Source organism: Cervus canadensis, chromosome 21, assembly GCF_019320065.1.
Source record: "Cervus canadensis isolate Bull #8, Minnesota chromosome 21, ASM1932006v1, whole genome shotgun sequence".
Classification (NCBI taxonomy): Eukaryota; Metazoa; Chordata; class Mammalia; order Artiodactyla; family Cervidae; genus Cervus; species Cervus canadensis.
In genome coordinates, this window is record NC_057406.1 from 14,854,991 (window position 1) to 14,867,868 (window position 12,878).

Genomic DNA, 12,878 nt, shown 5'->3' on the forward strand with positions numbered 1-12,878 from the left:
CAGGGATCCAACCCAAGGTCTCCCACATTGGCAGGCAGGTTCTTTACCACAGCACCTCCACCCCGCCTTGAACTTGAGCAAATACTTTTCCATCATCAGTAGAGTTCTCAATTTGACATCCAAAGTCCTCCACCAAAATATCTGGGCTCAGCCAACTCTCCAGGCCTGGTGTCCCACCATGCTGTGCCCTGGACAAGCCAGGACCTGGAGCACCACCACATGGGCTCCCCTTAGCGTCCTGGACACACCTCCTGTTCTCTTCCATCTGGTGAGCTTTGCCCCCTCAACTCTCTCACATTTAAGTCCCCCAATTCTACCCATCGTACAAGCCCAGCCCATGTGCTACTTCCTGTCGAATCTCCCCTTCCTTGCCAGATTTCTTATCCTGATTCCTCTGCCAAGGACCTTCCTCTCCTCCCTCCGCACATGCCTGTCTAAGGTCCACGTCCACTGATCTCCAAGCTCTCCAACTGGATGCTCCCACGTGGAGCCTCCCCTGAGCCCCCAGGGGCATGGAAGACTCATCCTAAGTGCTTCTATGGAATCACTGACAAACACATTGAAGTGGAATTCTCTGCCCACTTTTCTTAAGAAACATATGAAGGAACCCAGATAACACTTCTATATAAACACACACATGCCCAAAGACAGCAGAACGGCCAGACGGTAAATTGCCTACATTCCACACAGAAACCAAATTCACTGCCCACCAGGAGAAGTGGCCACACCAGAGAAGGCACTGAAAGAGTCACTGCCATTAGTGAAACCTTTCTGGAATTCTCTGCGCCCCAGGAAAGGCTCCCTTGAAGAGGGGGTTTATCCGGTCAAGTGTCCATTTACAACTTGATAGCACGTTAAAAACATCCCTTCATGAATTTCACTCCCCTGAGGTTACTGAGAGGCTGAGACCACTGGTCCCTGGACTCAGAGAGGGAAAGAGATGCCTCCAGGCCACCCAGGATAAAGACAGTGAGGAGAGGGTCTCAGCTCCCTGCGGTGCCCTCCCTGCCCCGTCCCATCTAAGAAGCATAAGTGCCGGAAAGTGGTGCTCAAGCAATAGCAGCTTATGGCTCGAATGACACGTCTGAAAGCTGAGGCCACTGCATTTTTCTCACTGGCTGGGAGCTTGGGAAGCCCGATACACCTCTTTGAAGTCTGCTCAGAGCCTGGGGAATGCATGGATTTGTGGGGGCCTCTGACAGTATGGGGGCAGATAAGACTCTCTTGGGCTCAAGTATCAAGAGACTTTCCCAACTTTGTAAATGTTGCTGGGAAAATAAGGAGAATGAGAACTCTTGTTTTTTTGTTTTTTTTTTTTTTAAGCAGGAAGTATTGAAGCCCTTTTGCTTCTAACTTAGGCTAAAAAGAATAGCATGCTCAGTGGCTAAGTTGTGTCTATCTCTTTGTGACCCCATGGACTGTAACCTGCCAGGCTCCTCTGTCCATGGGATTATCCCAGGCAAGAATACTGGAGTAGGTTGTCATTTCCTTCTCCAGGGGCTCTTCCCGACACAGGGATGGAACCCACATCTCCTGCACTGGCAGGTGGGTTCTTTACCACTGAACCACCAGGGAAGCAGAAAGAACAGACCCCATGACTGCTCTTGGGCGATAAAGAGGCCATCAACTTGGGCCAGAGGACTACTGATCGAGAATGTTCCAGGAAAGATTCCTGCCTGGGCAGAGACCCTCCAAGGACACACCTTGATCCTTCTCCTTTCTCCACTTCAAGTGCTCTGGACTTCCTTTGTTTTATGCTGGGTCACTGCGACCAGAAACCTTGCACACACTGAACTGACCACACCCTATGCGGCTCAAGGGGAGCATGGGAGGTGGCAACTCCATACCGATTTTGGTGAGCCACTTGGCCACGGCGCCGTAGATCTCATCCAGAATGAGAATGACCACCAGGTTGATGATGACCGCCGTGGCCGTCACCGTCACCCGGACGTTGGAGCGTGTGGCCTTGTTGAGAGACAGAGCAGCGGCAGTAGTGATGCGATAGACAATGACCCCAAAGACAATGGAGAAAGTCAAGGCGATCTGTTAGGGAAGACAGGGAGAGTCACAGGTCAGTGGACGGCTGCTGCCTAACTACAGCTAGACCCTGTGCCGTGATGGGCAGTATTAACTTGGGGGACAACAAGGCACTGCCAACCCCAGAAACTCATGCAAATTCCTACACGGGGGCATTTTCCAGGAGAGAGTGTCTCTCCCTTTTATTAGATTCGAAATGGCCTATAATACACACACACACACATACACATAGACACACACAGAGTAAGGTTACCAGTCAGTGGGGGGCAGGGCAATATGGGTGGGGAAAAGAATAATTATGGAATTCTATTAAATCATGTGTGTGAAACTTCTGGAAATTGTAAAGCATCATAGAATTTAAAATTTTTTCATTCAATTACGAGAAATTGTAAAACCTGTTTGTTGTTTAGTTGCTAAGTCACGTCCAACTCCTTGTGACCCCATGGACTGAGGCACGCCAGGCTCCTCTGTCCGAGGGATTTCCCAGGCATTAATACCAGAGTAGGGAGTCCCTGATAGCTCAGTTGGTAAAGAACCCGCCTGCAATTCAGGAGACCCCGGTTCAATTCCTGGGTCGGGAAGAGCCACTGGAGAAGGGATAGGCTACTCACTCCAGTATTCGTGGGCTTCCCTTGTGTCTCAGCTGGTAAAGAATCCACCTGCAATGCGGGAGATCTGGGTTAGATCCCTGGGTTGGGAAGATCCCCTGGAGAAGGAAAAGGCTACCCACTCCAGTATTCTGGCCTGGAGAATTCCATGGACTGTTTATCCATGGTGTTACAAAGAGTCAAACACGACTGAGAGACTTTCACTTCACTTCTTCAATACTAGAGTGGGTTGTTATTTCCTTCTCCAGGGGATCTTCCCAACCCAGGGATCAAACCCACATCTCCTGTTTGGCAGGCAGATTCTTTATCACTGAGAAGTCTTATAAATAAAAGCTAATCTATAAAAATGTAAAAAAAGAAAAGAAATGAAGACAAACAGTGAATGCATGGTGTAGGACACAGGTGTTCTGATTCCTTTCATTAGGGAGCTTGCACTCTACTATGGGGGTAAGTTCAACCATAGTAAATAGTAAATAATAATTAGTGATGGAGTTGTATCAAAGGAACAGTGTAGTTGTGAACACAACTGACAGCAGAGGAGCTAGGGAAGAGTTTGTGGAAAAAGGAGATTTAAAATGCCTGGAGGGCCAGTCCCATTTCCTTTTTCCAGAACCTAAGAACAATGAGACTCCCTCGCCCCTCCCATCACAGTCAAAGAAGGGCCGTTTCCCTGAAGCACAAGGATGTGAGGGGCAGGAGGTGGAGGGGATTGGCTAGGTGTGCAACTTCCTCAAGTCAATTCTCTAATTCCTTTCCATCAAGTGGAGTCTTCTTTCTTGAATTCTTTCTGCAAAAGGAGGCGGTTCAAGTCACATCCCCTCTGAATTGGGAAGGAGGGATGGGTGCTGGCTGGGAAGGATAAAATGGAAAACATGGGGAGAGAACGGGCCAGGTGAAAGGTTCCTGTGAGAAAACACACTGCCCCAGACTGCGGTATCCCCTCCCTGGAAACCAGGGAGGAAGGGGGTAGGGGATGGCGGGGGTGAGGGGAGAGGAAGGGGCGGAGCCTCTGGCCCCTGCAGCCCGTGAATGACACCTGGGTGGGCTGCGCTGGGGAATGGGTTGCAGATGTGGCCACGTGTGGAAGTCCCGGGCCGCCGGGGGTGCCGGTGGCAGCCTCAGCCGTGTACTGCGCATCCTCCTGTGCTTTACAAACATGTGTCTGTGGACGATGGTGAGAAAAAGGGGCCCTTCCATAAGGAAGGCAGGATGGCAGCGGCCCTGGGGAGAGGGAGGCTCTGTGTGTGTGTGTGTGTGATGGTGGAGGAGAGGTTAGATGAGAAAAACACTCGGTGGGAAGCCCTTCCTCTGACGGGGTGGGGGCGGGGAGCAGAACCTCAGCCCCCAGGACCAGGGACGTGGGGAAACCTGGCCACGACATCACCGCCCACCAACAACAGAGACACCCCACCTCCCTCTCCTCCGGGATCATCACCGCCAGACAGCAAGGGCCTGGAAAACGTGGTGTGAGATTCTTTTCCCTCAGAATCGCTTTTGCAGTGAAGGCCAGTCAGTGATGGAAGCATTGATGCAGCAAAGTGGAGAGGCCAGGGCATCGAAGAGTGAGTGTGTGTGTGTGTGTGTGTATGTGTGTGTGGCTGTGCGTGAGCACCTGGGGCTAGGTGTGCGGGGAGGATGGGGGGGGAACAACCATGGAAAAACCTCCCCTGCTTTGTGGTCCTGGGGATGGGGAGCAGATCAGCTTCTCCCTCCTTCTTTAAGAGGCCCCCTGCCACCAAGCTGAGGACAGAGCATGCTTCCTGGTCACTCAAAGAGTGGTTTGGACCCCGCTGTCTCACCTGGGAGCTTGAAAACAGGCAAGTCACAAGCATGAATCTAGACCTACCGGCTCAGAATCCTCACTTCTTAACGAGATTCCTCTTCTTCTAGAGGCCCTGCTCCACTCACTCAGGACACCCCTTTTCCCCATCCTCCTTTCTTCCTGGCTCCACCTCCATGCCCCTCCCAAGCCCCTGGATGCTATGCCTCTGCACCCCAACTTCCCTGGTCTCGATTTTCCATCCCACTCTTCTGAACCTCTTCTTAGGTGTCTCCCACAAACACCTCAAGAGTCACAGTTTTCAAGTGGGAAGAGCTTGGAGAGCACCGACCCCAGCCCAGGACCAATTTGCAGGTGAGGAAACAGGTGTAGGAAGTGACTTGCTCAAGCTCACAAGGCACATACTACAAACCCAGCTCGTAGATCACAGTAGAAACTAAGGAATATCAGCCTTTAGGGATCATTCACAGCCAGCCTTTGATCTCACAGACAAGGAAAATGAGGACCAAGAAGCAGCAATGGGACTGGTCCGAGTCTGCAAAATGCATGGCAAGGCCATCATCATCATCATCAACAGTTGATCCATAGAGGGAGAACGGATACATGTACACGTATGGCTGAGTCCCTTTGCTGTCCAACTGAAACTAGCACAACATTGTTCATCAGCTATACTCATAGTCAACAAAAAGAGTACAAAATGCAGCACTTGGAAACAGCAGAAGGATCTCTGTTCATTTCCAAGGCAAACTATTTAACATCACAGTAACCCAAGTCTATGCCTCAACCACTTCAAAGAAGCTGAACAATTCTATGAAGACCTACAAGATCTAGAACTAATACCAAAAAAAGATGTGATTCTCATCATAGACGATTGGAATGCAAAAGTAGGAAGTCAAGAGATACCCAGAATAACAAGCAAGGTTGGCCTTGGAGTACAAAGTGAAGCAAGGCAAAGGCTAACAGAGTTTTGTCAAGAGAACACCCTGGTCATAGCAAACACCCTTTTCCAACAAACCAAGAGATGATCCTACACATAGACATCACCAGATGATCAATACCGAAATCACATTGATTATGTTCTTTGCAACCAAAGATGGAGAAGCTCTATACAGTCAGTAAACACAAGACCTGGAGCTGACTGTGGCTCAGATTATGAGCTCCTATTGCAAAATTAAATTGAAGAAAGTAGGGAAAACCACTAGATCATTCACATATGTGCTAAAGCAAATCCCTTACTATCATACAGGGGAGGTGACAAATAGATTCAAGAGATTAGATCTGATAGAATGCCTGAAGAACTATGGATGGAGGTTCATAACACTACACAGGACACAGTGACCAAAACCATCCCAAAGAAGAGGAAATACAAAAATACTCCAATATAAAATAAAAAGTTTAAGAAACTCCAGTGTAACATAAAACATGTTCTAATCACTACATCTAATTATCAAGAAAACAAAGTAGCTCACATTAATTGCTTTAAACATGTCATAATGAATAATCAAAAATTACAGAATAATATTTCAGTAATATTCTATCAAATAAGACAAAGGCCAACAAATGGTGACTTTATCTACCCACTGATTCTACCCACATTTCCCATGGTCATTTTGAAGAAAATGCCTCTCACTAGATATCACTTGATTGAGGTAAAATATTATTAAACTTTAAGCTAATGCTTATAATAACTAAATTAATTGGATATATTACATATTCATAAAATATCAGTATTAAAAAAACCAGCTAATCCATGTGTACCCTTCTGATTTCATTATTTCAGCCACAGCTACTTTAGCGTGATTCCTTATAATAACCACACATGCTACACCTTTGGTAGATGAAATTTAGTTTCATCCAGGATCTAAATTCTGCTCTATGGTTCCAAGACCAACCCAGGACTTTTGGCACCAAATCCAGCACTCTTCTCATCACTTTGGCTGCATTATTAATTTTGTCTATTAAATTAAACGAGTATTTTCTGATCACTTACTGCACTGTGTGAGGTGTATTTCATGTTTGTGATCAGGTCCCCCAACTGGACCAAAAGTGGAGATTGATCATGTACTTCTTTCTGTGCCTTGTGCAACTACAGAGAGGTGCCTCCTGCTGGAACCTGTTTGGTAAACATTTGCTCACCCTCAGCTCTGGCAGTTTCCCCCTCCTGCATGTGGCCACCTATCATGGCCTCTGGGTCTCTTGGTGGGTTTTTTAAATACATTTTTTTTTTACCAGATCTCACAGCATGCAAGATCTTAGTTCCCTGACCAGGGATCAAACCTTTGCTCCCTGCAGTGGATGCTCAGAGCCCTAACCGCTGGGCCACCAGGGAAGCCTCTTTAATACAATGTTTAAACATTACTTTCCATTTATGGTTATTACAAAATATTGGCTGTGTTCCCCAAGTTGCACAGTACATTCTTGTGGCTCTTGTGTTTGAATTCCATAATCTTACATCTGGACACAGCCAAAACGCAGTAGAAGCCATGCTATGGAACCCAGAGTCTTAATTTCACATGATGAGAGACACAGTGGGGACAGTCAATCTGGTCCTGACCCTCCACGACTTGCATTCTGAATGGAAGTTGAGAAGACCACAGCACCCATACAATAAGGATGCTCCCCTTGGAGAAGGGAATGGCTACCCACTCCAGTATTCTTGCCTGGGAAATCCCATGGACAGAGGAGCCTGGTGGGCTACAGTCCTTGGGGTTGCAAAGACTCAGACATGACTGAGTGACTAACACTTTCTTTTCACTTTCAGGAAAGGCATAGATGAGCAGGTGACATTTCAGCAAGGACCTAATGGAGGACATCGCAGGGCCAGGGGTCAGGGGGTGCTGGCAGAGGGTGGCTTTAGCAATGAGTGAGGGAGAGAGTTGGGGAGGAAGATGGGTGTTGGGGAGAACGAAGGTCTGTCCTAGTGTTAAGAATGTCACCTTCTATGCCTCGTGAGGTTGATGCCGAGCAGGATCTGTGGGGCTCCTGGGCACAAAGCCTTTCTGTGAAATAGCCTTCATTCAACCTCCATGACTTTCCCTGAGTTCCAATGTGCAGATCTGAACAGTCACTAATCAATGGAGGAGCAGTCACAAAGCCACCTGGGACAAGGCTAAAGGGACCAGAGAAACTTACCAAGATTAGAAGACACCTGAGACCCTGCTTCCCAGGTGGTGCTAGTGGTAAAGAACCCACTTGCCAATGCAGGAGACAAAAAAGACATGGGTTCGATCCCTGAGTTGGGAAAATCCTCTAAAGGAGGCTGTGGCAACCCACTCGAGTATTCTTGCTTGGAGAATCCCATGGACACAGGAGATTGGCAGGCTACAGTCCATGGGGTCGCAAAGAGTAGACATGACTGAAGCGACTGAGCAGGCACATTGAGACCCTGCACACTCCCTAAATTGTCAGCATCACCACCCTTGGATCCAACCAGACCCAGTGTTGTGGCTGTTTTGAAACTTTGCAGAAGAAAGAAGAATGCAAAACTGTCACGACCTTGATCCTTACCACATACCCCTGACCATAGTCCTGACCATAAGACCTCTCCCTACTCCCCAGGGAAGGGGGCACAGTTCTTGAGGTGCAAGATTACCGTGCTCCCTCTTTGCCTGGCAAAGAAATAAAGCCACTTTCTTCCTTCTTGGAAGGACAGATGCTGAAGCTGAAGTTCCAATACTTAGGCCACCTGATGTGAAGAACTGACTCATTAGAAAAGACCCTGATGCTGGGAAAGATTGAAAGCAGGAGGAGAAGGGGATGACAGAGGTTGAGATGGTTGGATGGCATCACCAACTCAATGGATATGAGTTTGGGTAAACTCCGGGAGATAGTGAAGAACAGGGAAGCCTGGCGTGCTGCAGTCCATGGGGTCGCAAGGAGTCAGACACAACTGAGTGACTAAATTTCTGTTCAGCATCTGTGAACAAAGAACTAAGATTCTGGCCTCAAGATGTGATGCCTTTAGAGAGTTTTGAGCAGAGGAGTAATGTGATGTGACCTAGATTTGGAAAAGATCAGCAGGCTGATGATCTGTTGGGGCCAGAATAACAGCAGGGAGCTGAGTTAGGAGGCCACTGTGATAATCCAAGTGATGGAGGAGGGTTTCTGATGACTGGTCTCTGATATACAAACATGAGTCAATGGTTATATTGGGTGTAGGAGGAAAGCTTAGGCACCCTGCTCTAAAGGGAGGGAATTGCCTCTGATAATCCTCCCATAGAAAAAAGACACAAAAAGAGTATTCATTCAAAAAGGAAAGGAACATTAGCTCAACCCTCTGGGCTGGAGAAGAAAGAGAAAATTCATCTTTGTCCACCCGGGCCTCTTCCACGGGTGAGGAAGATGAACACCACCACACTGGGCTTTTCTTGGCTCTCATCACTCCATGAAAAATATCCTCAATGGATGACAGACTGGCATCCCTAAAAGCTTCCTCATGGCCATGGTCCTGGCTTCTTCTGCCAAGGTTTAGTCACTACGGGTGGGGGAGGAAATGACACTGGACACGCAAGTTCATTGCCATAGGTGCCCTGGGCTAACTCTGTAACCCAAAAAAAAGCCACTCTTTTACAAACATCATCCTGACCCCTTTATTTCAAATTCCACACCTTGTTCTGGGGTAATGCCAAGCCCCATCTGGAGACTGGATTTTTTTAAAAAATGAAAAAGAAATGCAGAAAAGTTAGTGCAAAATAAAGATTTTTTTAAAAAACCAAATTGGTAGGGGGCTATATAATTTATTATCCAACTTGGAATACTTTTGTAATAATTTTATTCATCTATTTATTTTTGCCCATGCTGGGTCTTGGTTGCTATGCAGGCTTTTCTCCGGTCGTGGCGAGCCGGGGCTACTCTTCATTGCAGCGTGTGGCCTTCCATTGCAGTGGCTTCTCCTGTTGCGGAGCAGGGACTCTAGGCACGAGGGTTTCGGTAGCTGCAGCACGTAGGCGCAGGGTCACACTTCCTGGGCTCTGTGCACCACGGGCTCAATAGTTGTGGTACACAGGCTTCCTGGCAGGTGGGATCTTCCTGGACCAGCGACTGAACCCCCATCTCCTGCCCCTCTAGGAGGACCGTGGGTTCATCTTCACTAGCCCCTCATCATCCCCACAGCATCACAGACTAACACCCCCAGCATCCGCACAGCAGGACCCACACGCACACGGCAGAACCAGGTGTTCCCACCAGGAAATTACCATGAACAAGATGGAGGCAAAGTTCATCAGGTAACCTGGGAAACGATCTTTCCAGGTCAGCTTATCTTCATCGTCCTGGGGAGAAACAGGAGAACAGTGACCATCAGATGTTGTAAGTAACAGATATAAAATGTCCCTCAGTTTTCCATAAATGTGTATATCATTCACCACTCTACTTAGAGATGTTTTTGGTCTCTGATGCCTTACCCTCCACATCGACAACAGCCCTCCTAATTCTGTGATTTCTAGATTTTGGAAAATCTGTGGTGAAAAGAGGACAATATTTGATTTCAACCTCACACTGGGCTAAAGTTTCAGTTCAACCACTCTATCTGTTGTGTGAACTTTGCTGTGTCTCTTAACGTTTCCATTTCTTCATCTGCTAAATGGGCACAGTCATGACCCCCATCCTGACTCATGCACGGGATGGTTTTATTTGTTTTATTTTAATGAGAAACACACAAATGCAGTAAAGTGAGAGACAAATGACAGATACAAATGACCACGGGGCAGCATCCTAGAATAGATCATCATTTATATCAGACATTAGCCACTGACCTTAGATCCCAAGTGTGCAAATTACCCACAATTTTTGTTCTTCAAAGAACCTATACATGTTGTCATCTGTTCCCTCCAAATCAACTGTTCTCCCCTGGTCACAAAGGCAGACAACTCAGGGTGTAGGCTCAGCTGATGCCTTGCTGTCAGTCTGGCTGAGAACCAGACTCCATCCAGTTCACCCCTTGCTCTCTTGGGACCTCCGTATCCCTGGCCACATCTGTCTTCCCCTCCCCCTAAGGACCCTCACCTGGTAGGGTGAAGCCCACCAGGTACAAGGGGTTAAACACCTCTGCCAATTAACTGCTACATAATTTTAGCCTGGCCACTGGATTTGATGCTTTCAAACTGTGGTGTTGGAGAAGACTCTTCAGGGTCCCTTGGACAGCAAGGAGATCAGATCAGTCAATCCTAAAGGAAGTCAACCCTGAATATTCATGGGAAGGACTGATGCTGACACTGAAGCTCCAATACTTTGGCCACCTGATGGGAAGAGCTGACTCACTGGAAAAGACCTGATGCTGGGAAAGACTGAAGGCAGGAGGAGAAGGGGACGACAGAGGATAAGATGGTTGGATGGCATCGTCGACTTGATGGACATGAGTTTGAGCAAACTCCAGGAGATGATGAAGGACAGGGAAACATGGTGTGCTGCAGTCCATGGGGTCATGAAGAGTCAGACACGACTGAGTGACTGAGTAACAACTGAATTTCTTCGAGCTGCCATTCTTTACAATTAGAATGGATACAGTGCCCAGCCAACTACAAGGTTGCCTCGAAGGCCAGCTGAAGCCAGACTGGGGAGGATGCGGTGGAAATGGCAAAGCCCTCGGTGCTGGCAAGGTAGGGCCCCTGCATTTCTGCAGCCTGTCTGACTCTAACTCCACAAGCCTGCGTTCCAGGCCCCGCTCTGCTTCTCTCGCCCCTCCTCACCAGATTTCAGAACGCACCTGATCTGACTCTAGCAACAGTGCCATCTAGGCTTTGAAAGCTTGTACTGTAGGCTCCCCCAGTGGCCCAGCGGTAAAGAATCTGCCTGCAACGCAGGAGACTCGGATTCGATCCCTGTGTCAGGAAGATCCCCTAGAGGAGGAAATGACAACCCACTCCAGTATTCTTGCCTGGAGAATCCCACGGAGGAGCCTGGCGGGCTACAGTCCATAGGGTCGCAAAGAGTCAGACATGACTGAGCGACTAAACCTCCATCACCACTCTAAGCTAAGGGCCTTCTTGGCCTGAAAATCTTCTTTCTAAAAGCCTCTGTGAGCCCACTCTGTGCAGACTTTGCGGCCGTGCACAGTGGGGAGACAGAGGACAGTGGACACAGTCACTGTCCCCAGGGGGCTCCCTGTTTAATGGGATGGAAGTGACAACCAGACACAAAAAGAGCTTCGGGAATCCCGTGCCAGTTCAGGAAAGTGGGTCATCCTGGGAGTAAGCCTGGGCAGGATTTGAGGAAGGGAATGGTGTATCCTTCTCAAGGCATGTCTGGAGCTGAGCACAGGGCTGAGGTGACTACAACATGGTGGAAATAAGCACTAACAGCTCGGTGGTCTGTAATGATCTAGAGGGGTGGGAGGGAGGTCCAAGACGGAGGGGATAAATGTATAAAGTGAAGAGTTAGTCACTCAGTTGTGTCCAACTCTTCAAGACCCCATGGACTATAGCCTGCCAGGCTCCTCTGTCCATGGAATTATCCAGGCAAGAAACACTGGAGTGGGTAGCCATGCCCTTCTCCAGGGGATCTTATACTTTTAGCTGATTCACTTCATTCTACAACAGAAACAACACAACACTGTAAAGCAATTATATCTCAATTAAAAAAAAAAAAAAAGAGCATTAAGGCTGGAGTCATTCAGTGACCAACGCTCTCATGTACCAACGACGTCAACAAGGGATGCTCGGTTTCTCGTAGGCCCCGATAGGATCAGGTCTCCAGACTCTGAGCCCAGCAGACTTTCCATCACACAGTGAGAACAAGCTCACTGCAGATCTTGACCATCCTGCACAGGTGGGACTATAAAAACCTATTTCTATTAGGACTGAGGCAAGTCCTCTAAATGAGGCCAGACATCAAAAGGGACTAGTATTTCTTTCTCTCTGCCTTCAGTATTCATTCTTTTTTATTTGTTTTCTTTTTAATATTTATTTATTTGGCTGTGTCGGGTCTTAGTCGCAGCCCACAGGATCTTTGCTGTCATATAGGATTTGTTGTTGCAGCACATGGACTCTCTAGCTGTGGCACAGTCTCAGCAGTTGTGGGCACACACACTTAGCTGTTTTGCAGGTGGGATCTTAGTTCCCTGACCAGGGATAAAACCTGCATCCCTTGCATTGCAAGGTGGATTCTTAACCACTGGACCACCAGGGAAGTCCCCAGTATTCATTCTTAATTTCACTCACACTAGTGGTATCTTGGCTTCCCAAGTGGCTCTAACGGTAAAGAATCTGCCTGCCAATGCAGGAGAAGCAAGAGACTCAGGTTCAGTTCCTGGTTCAGAAAGATACCCTAGAGAAAGAAATGGCAATGCATTCCAGTGTTCTTCCCTGGAGAATCCCATGGACAGAGGAGCCTGGTGGGCTACAGTCCATGGGATCACAAAGAGTACGACATGACTGAGCACAGTGGTATCTTACTTTAAGATTCTGATTAGAAAGCTGAAGACGGGTGAGTAGATGATAACTCTGTAGGGATTATGA

General features: G+C 47.9%; 1 protein-coding gene across 2 annotated transcripts in view; it reads right to left on the reverse strand.

The window, feature by feature from the left end:
- ANO2 (anoctamin 2) overlaps nucleotides 1-12,878 on the reverse strand; it is a 335,456-nt gene that overhangs the window by 64,789 nt on the left and 257,789 nt on the right. For both annotated transcript variants that reach the window (XM_043441194.1, XM_043441195.1), the window contains exons 15-16: nucleotides 9,621-9,695; nucleotides 1,848-2,043 (exon numbers count right to left, since the gene is read on the reverse strand). In XM_043441194.1, coding sequence (XP_043297129.1) covers nucleotides 1,848-2,043; nucleotides 9,621-9,695 — 271 coding nt within the window. The remainder of the gene's footprint in view (nucleotides 1-1,847; nucleotides 2,044-9,620; nucleotides 9,696-12,878) is intronic.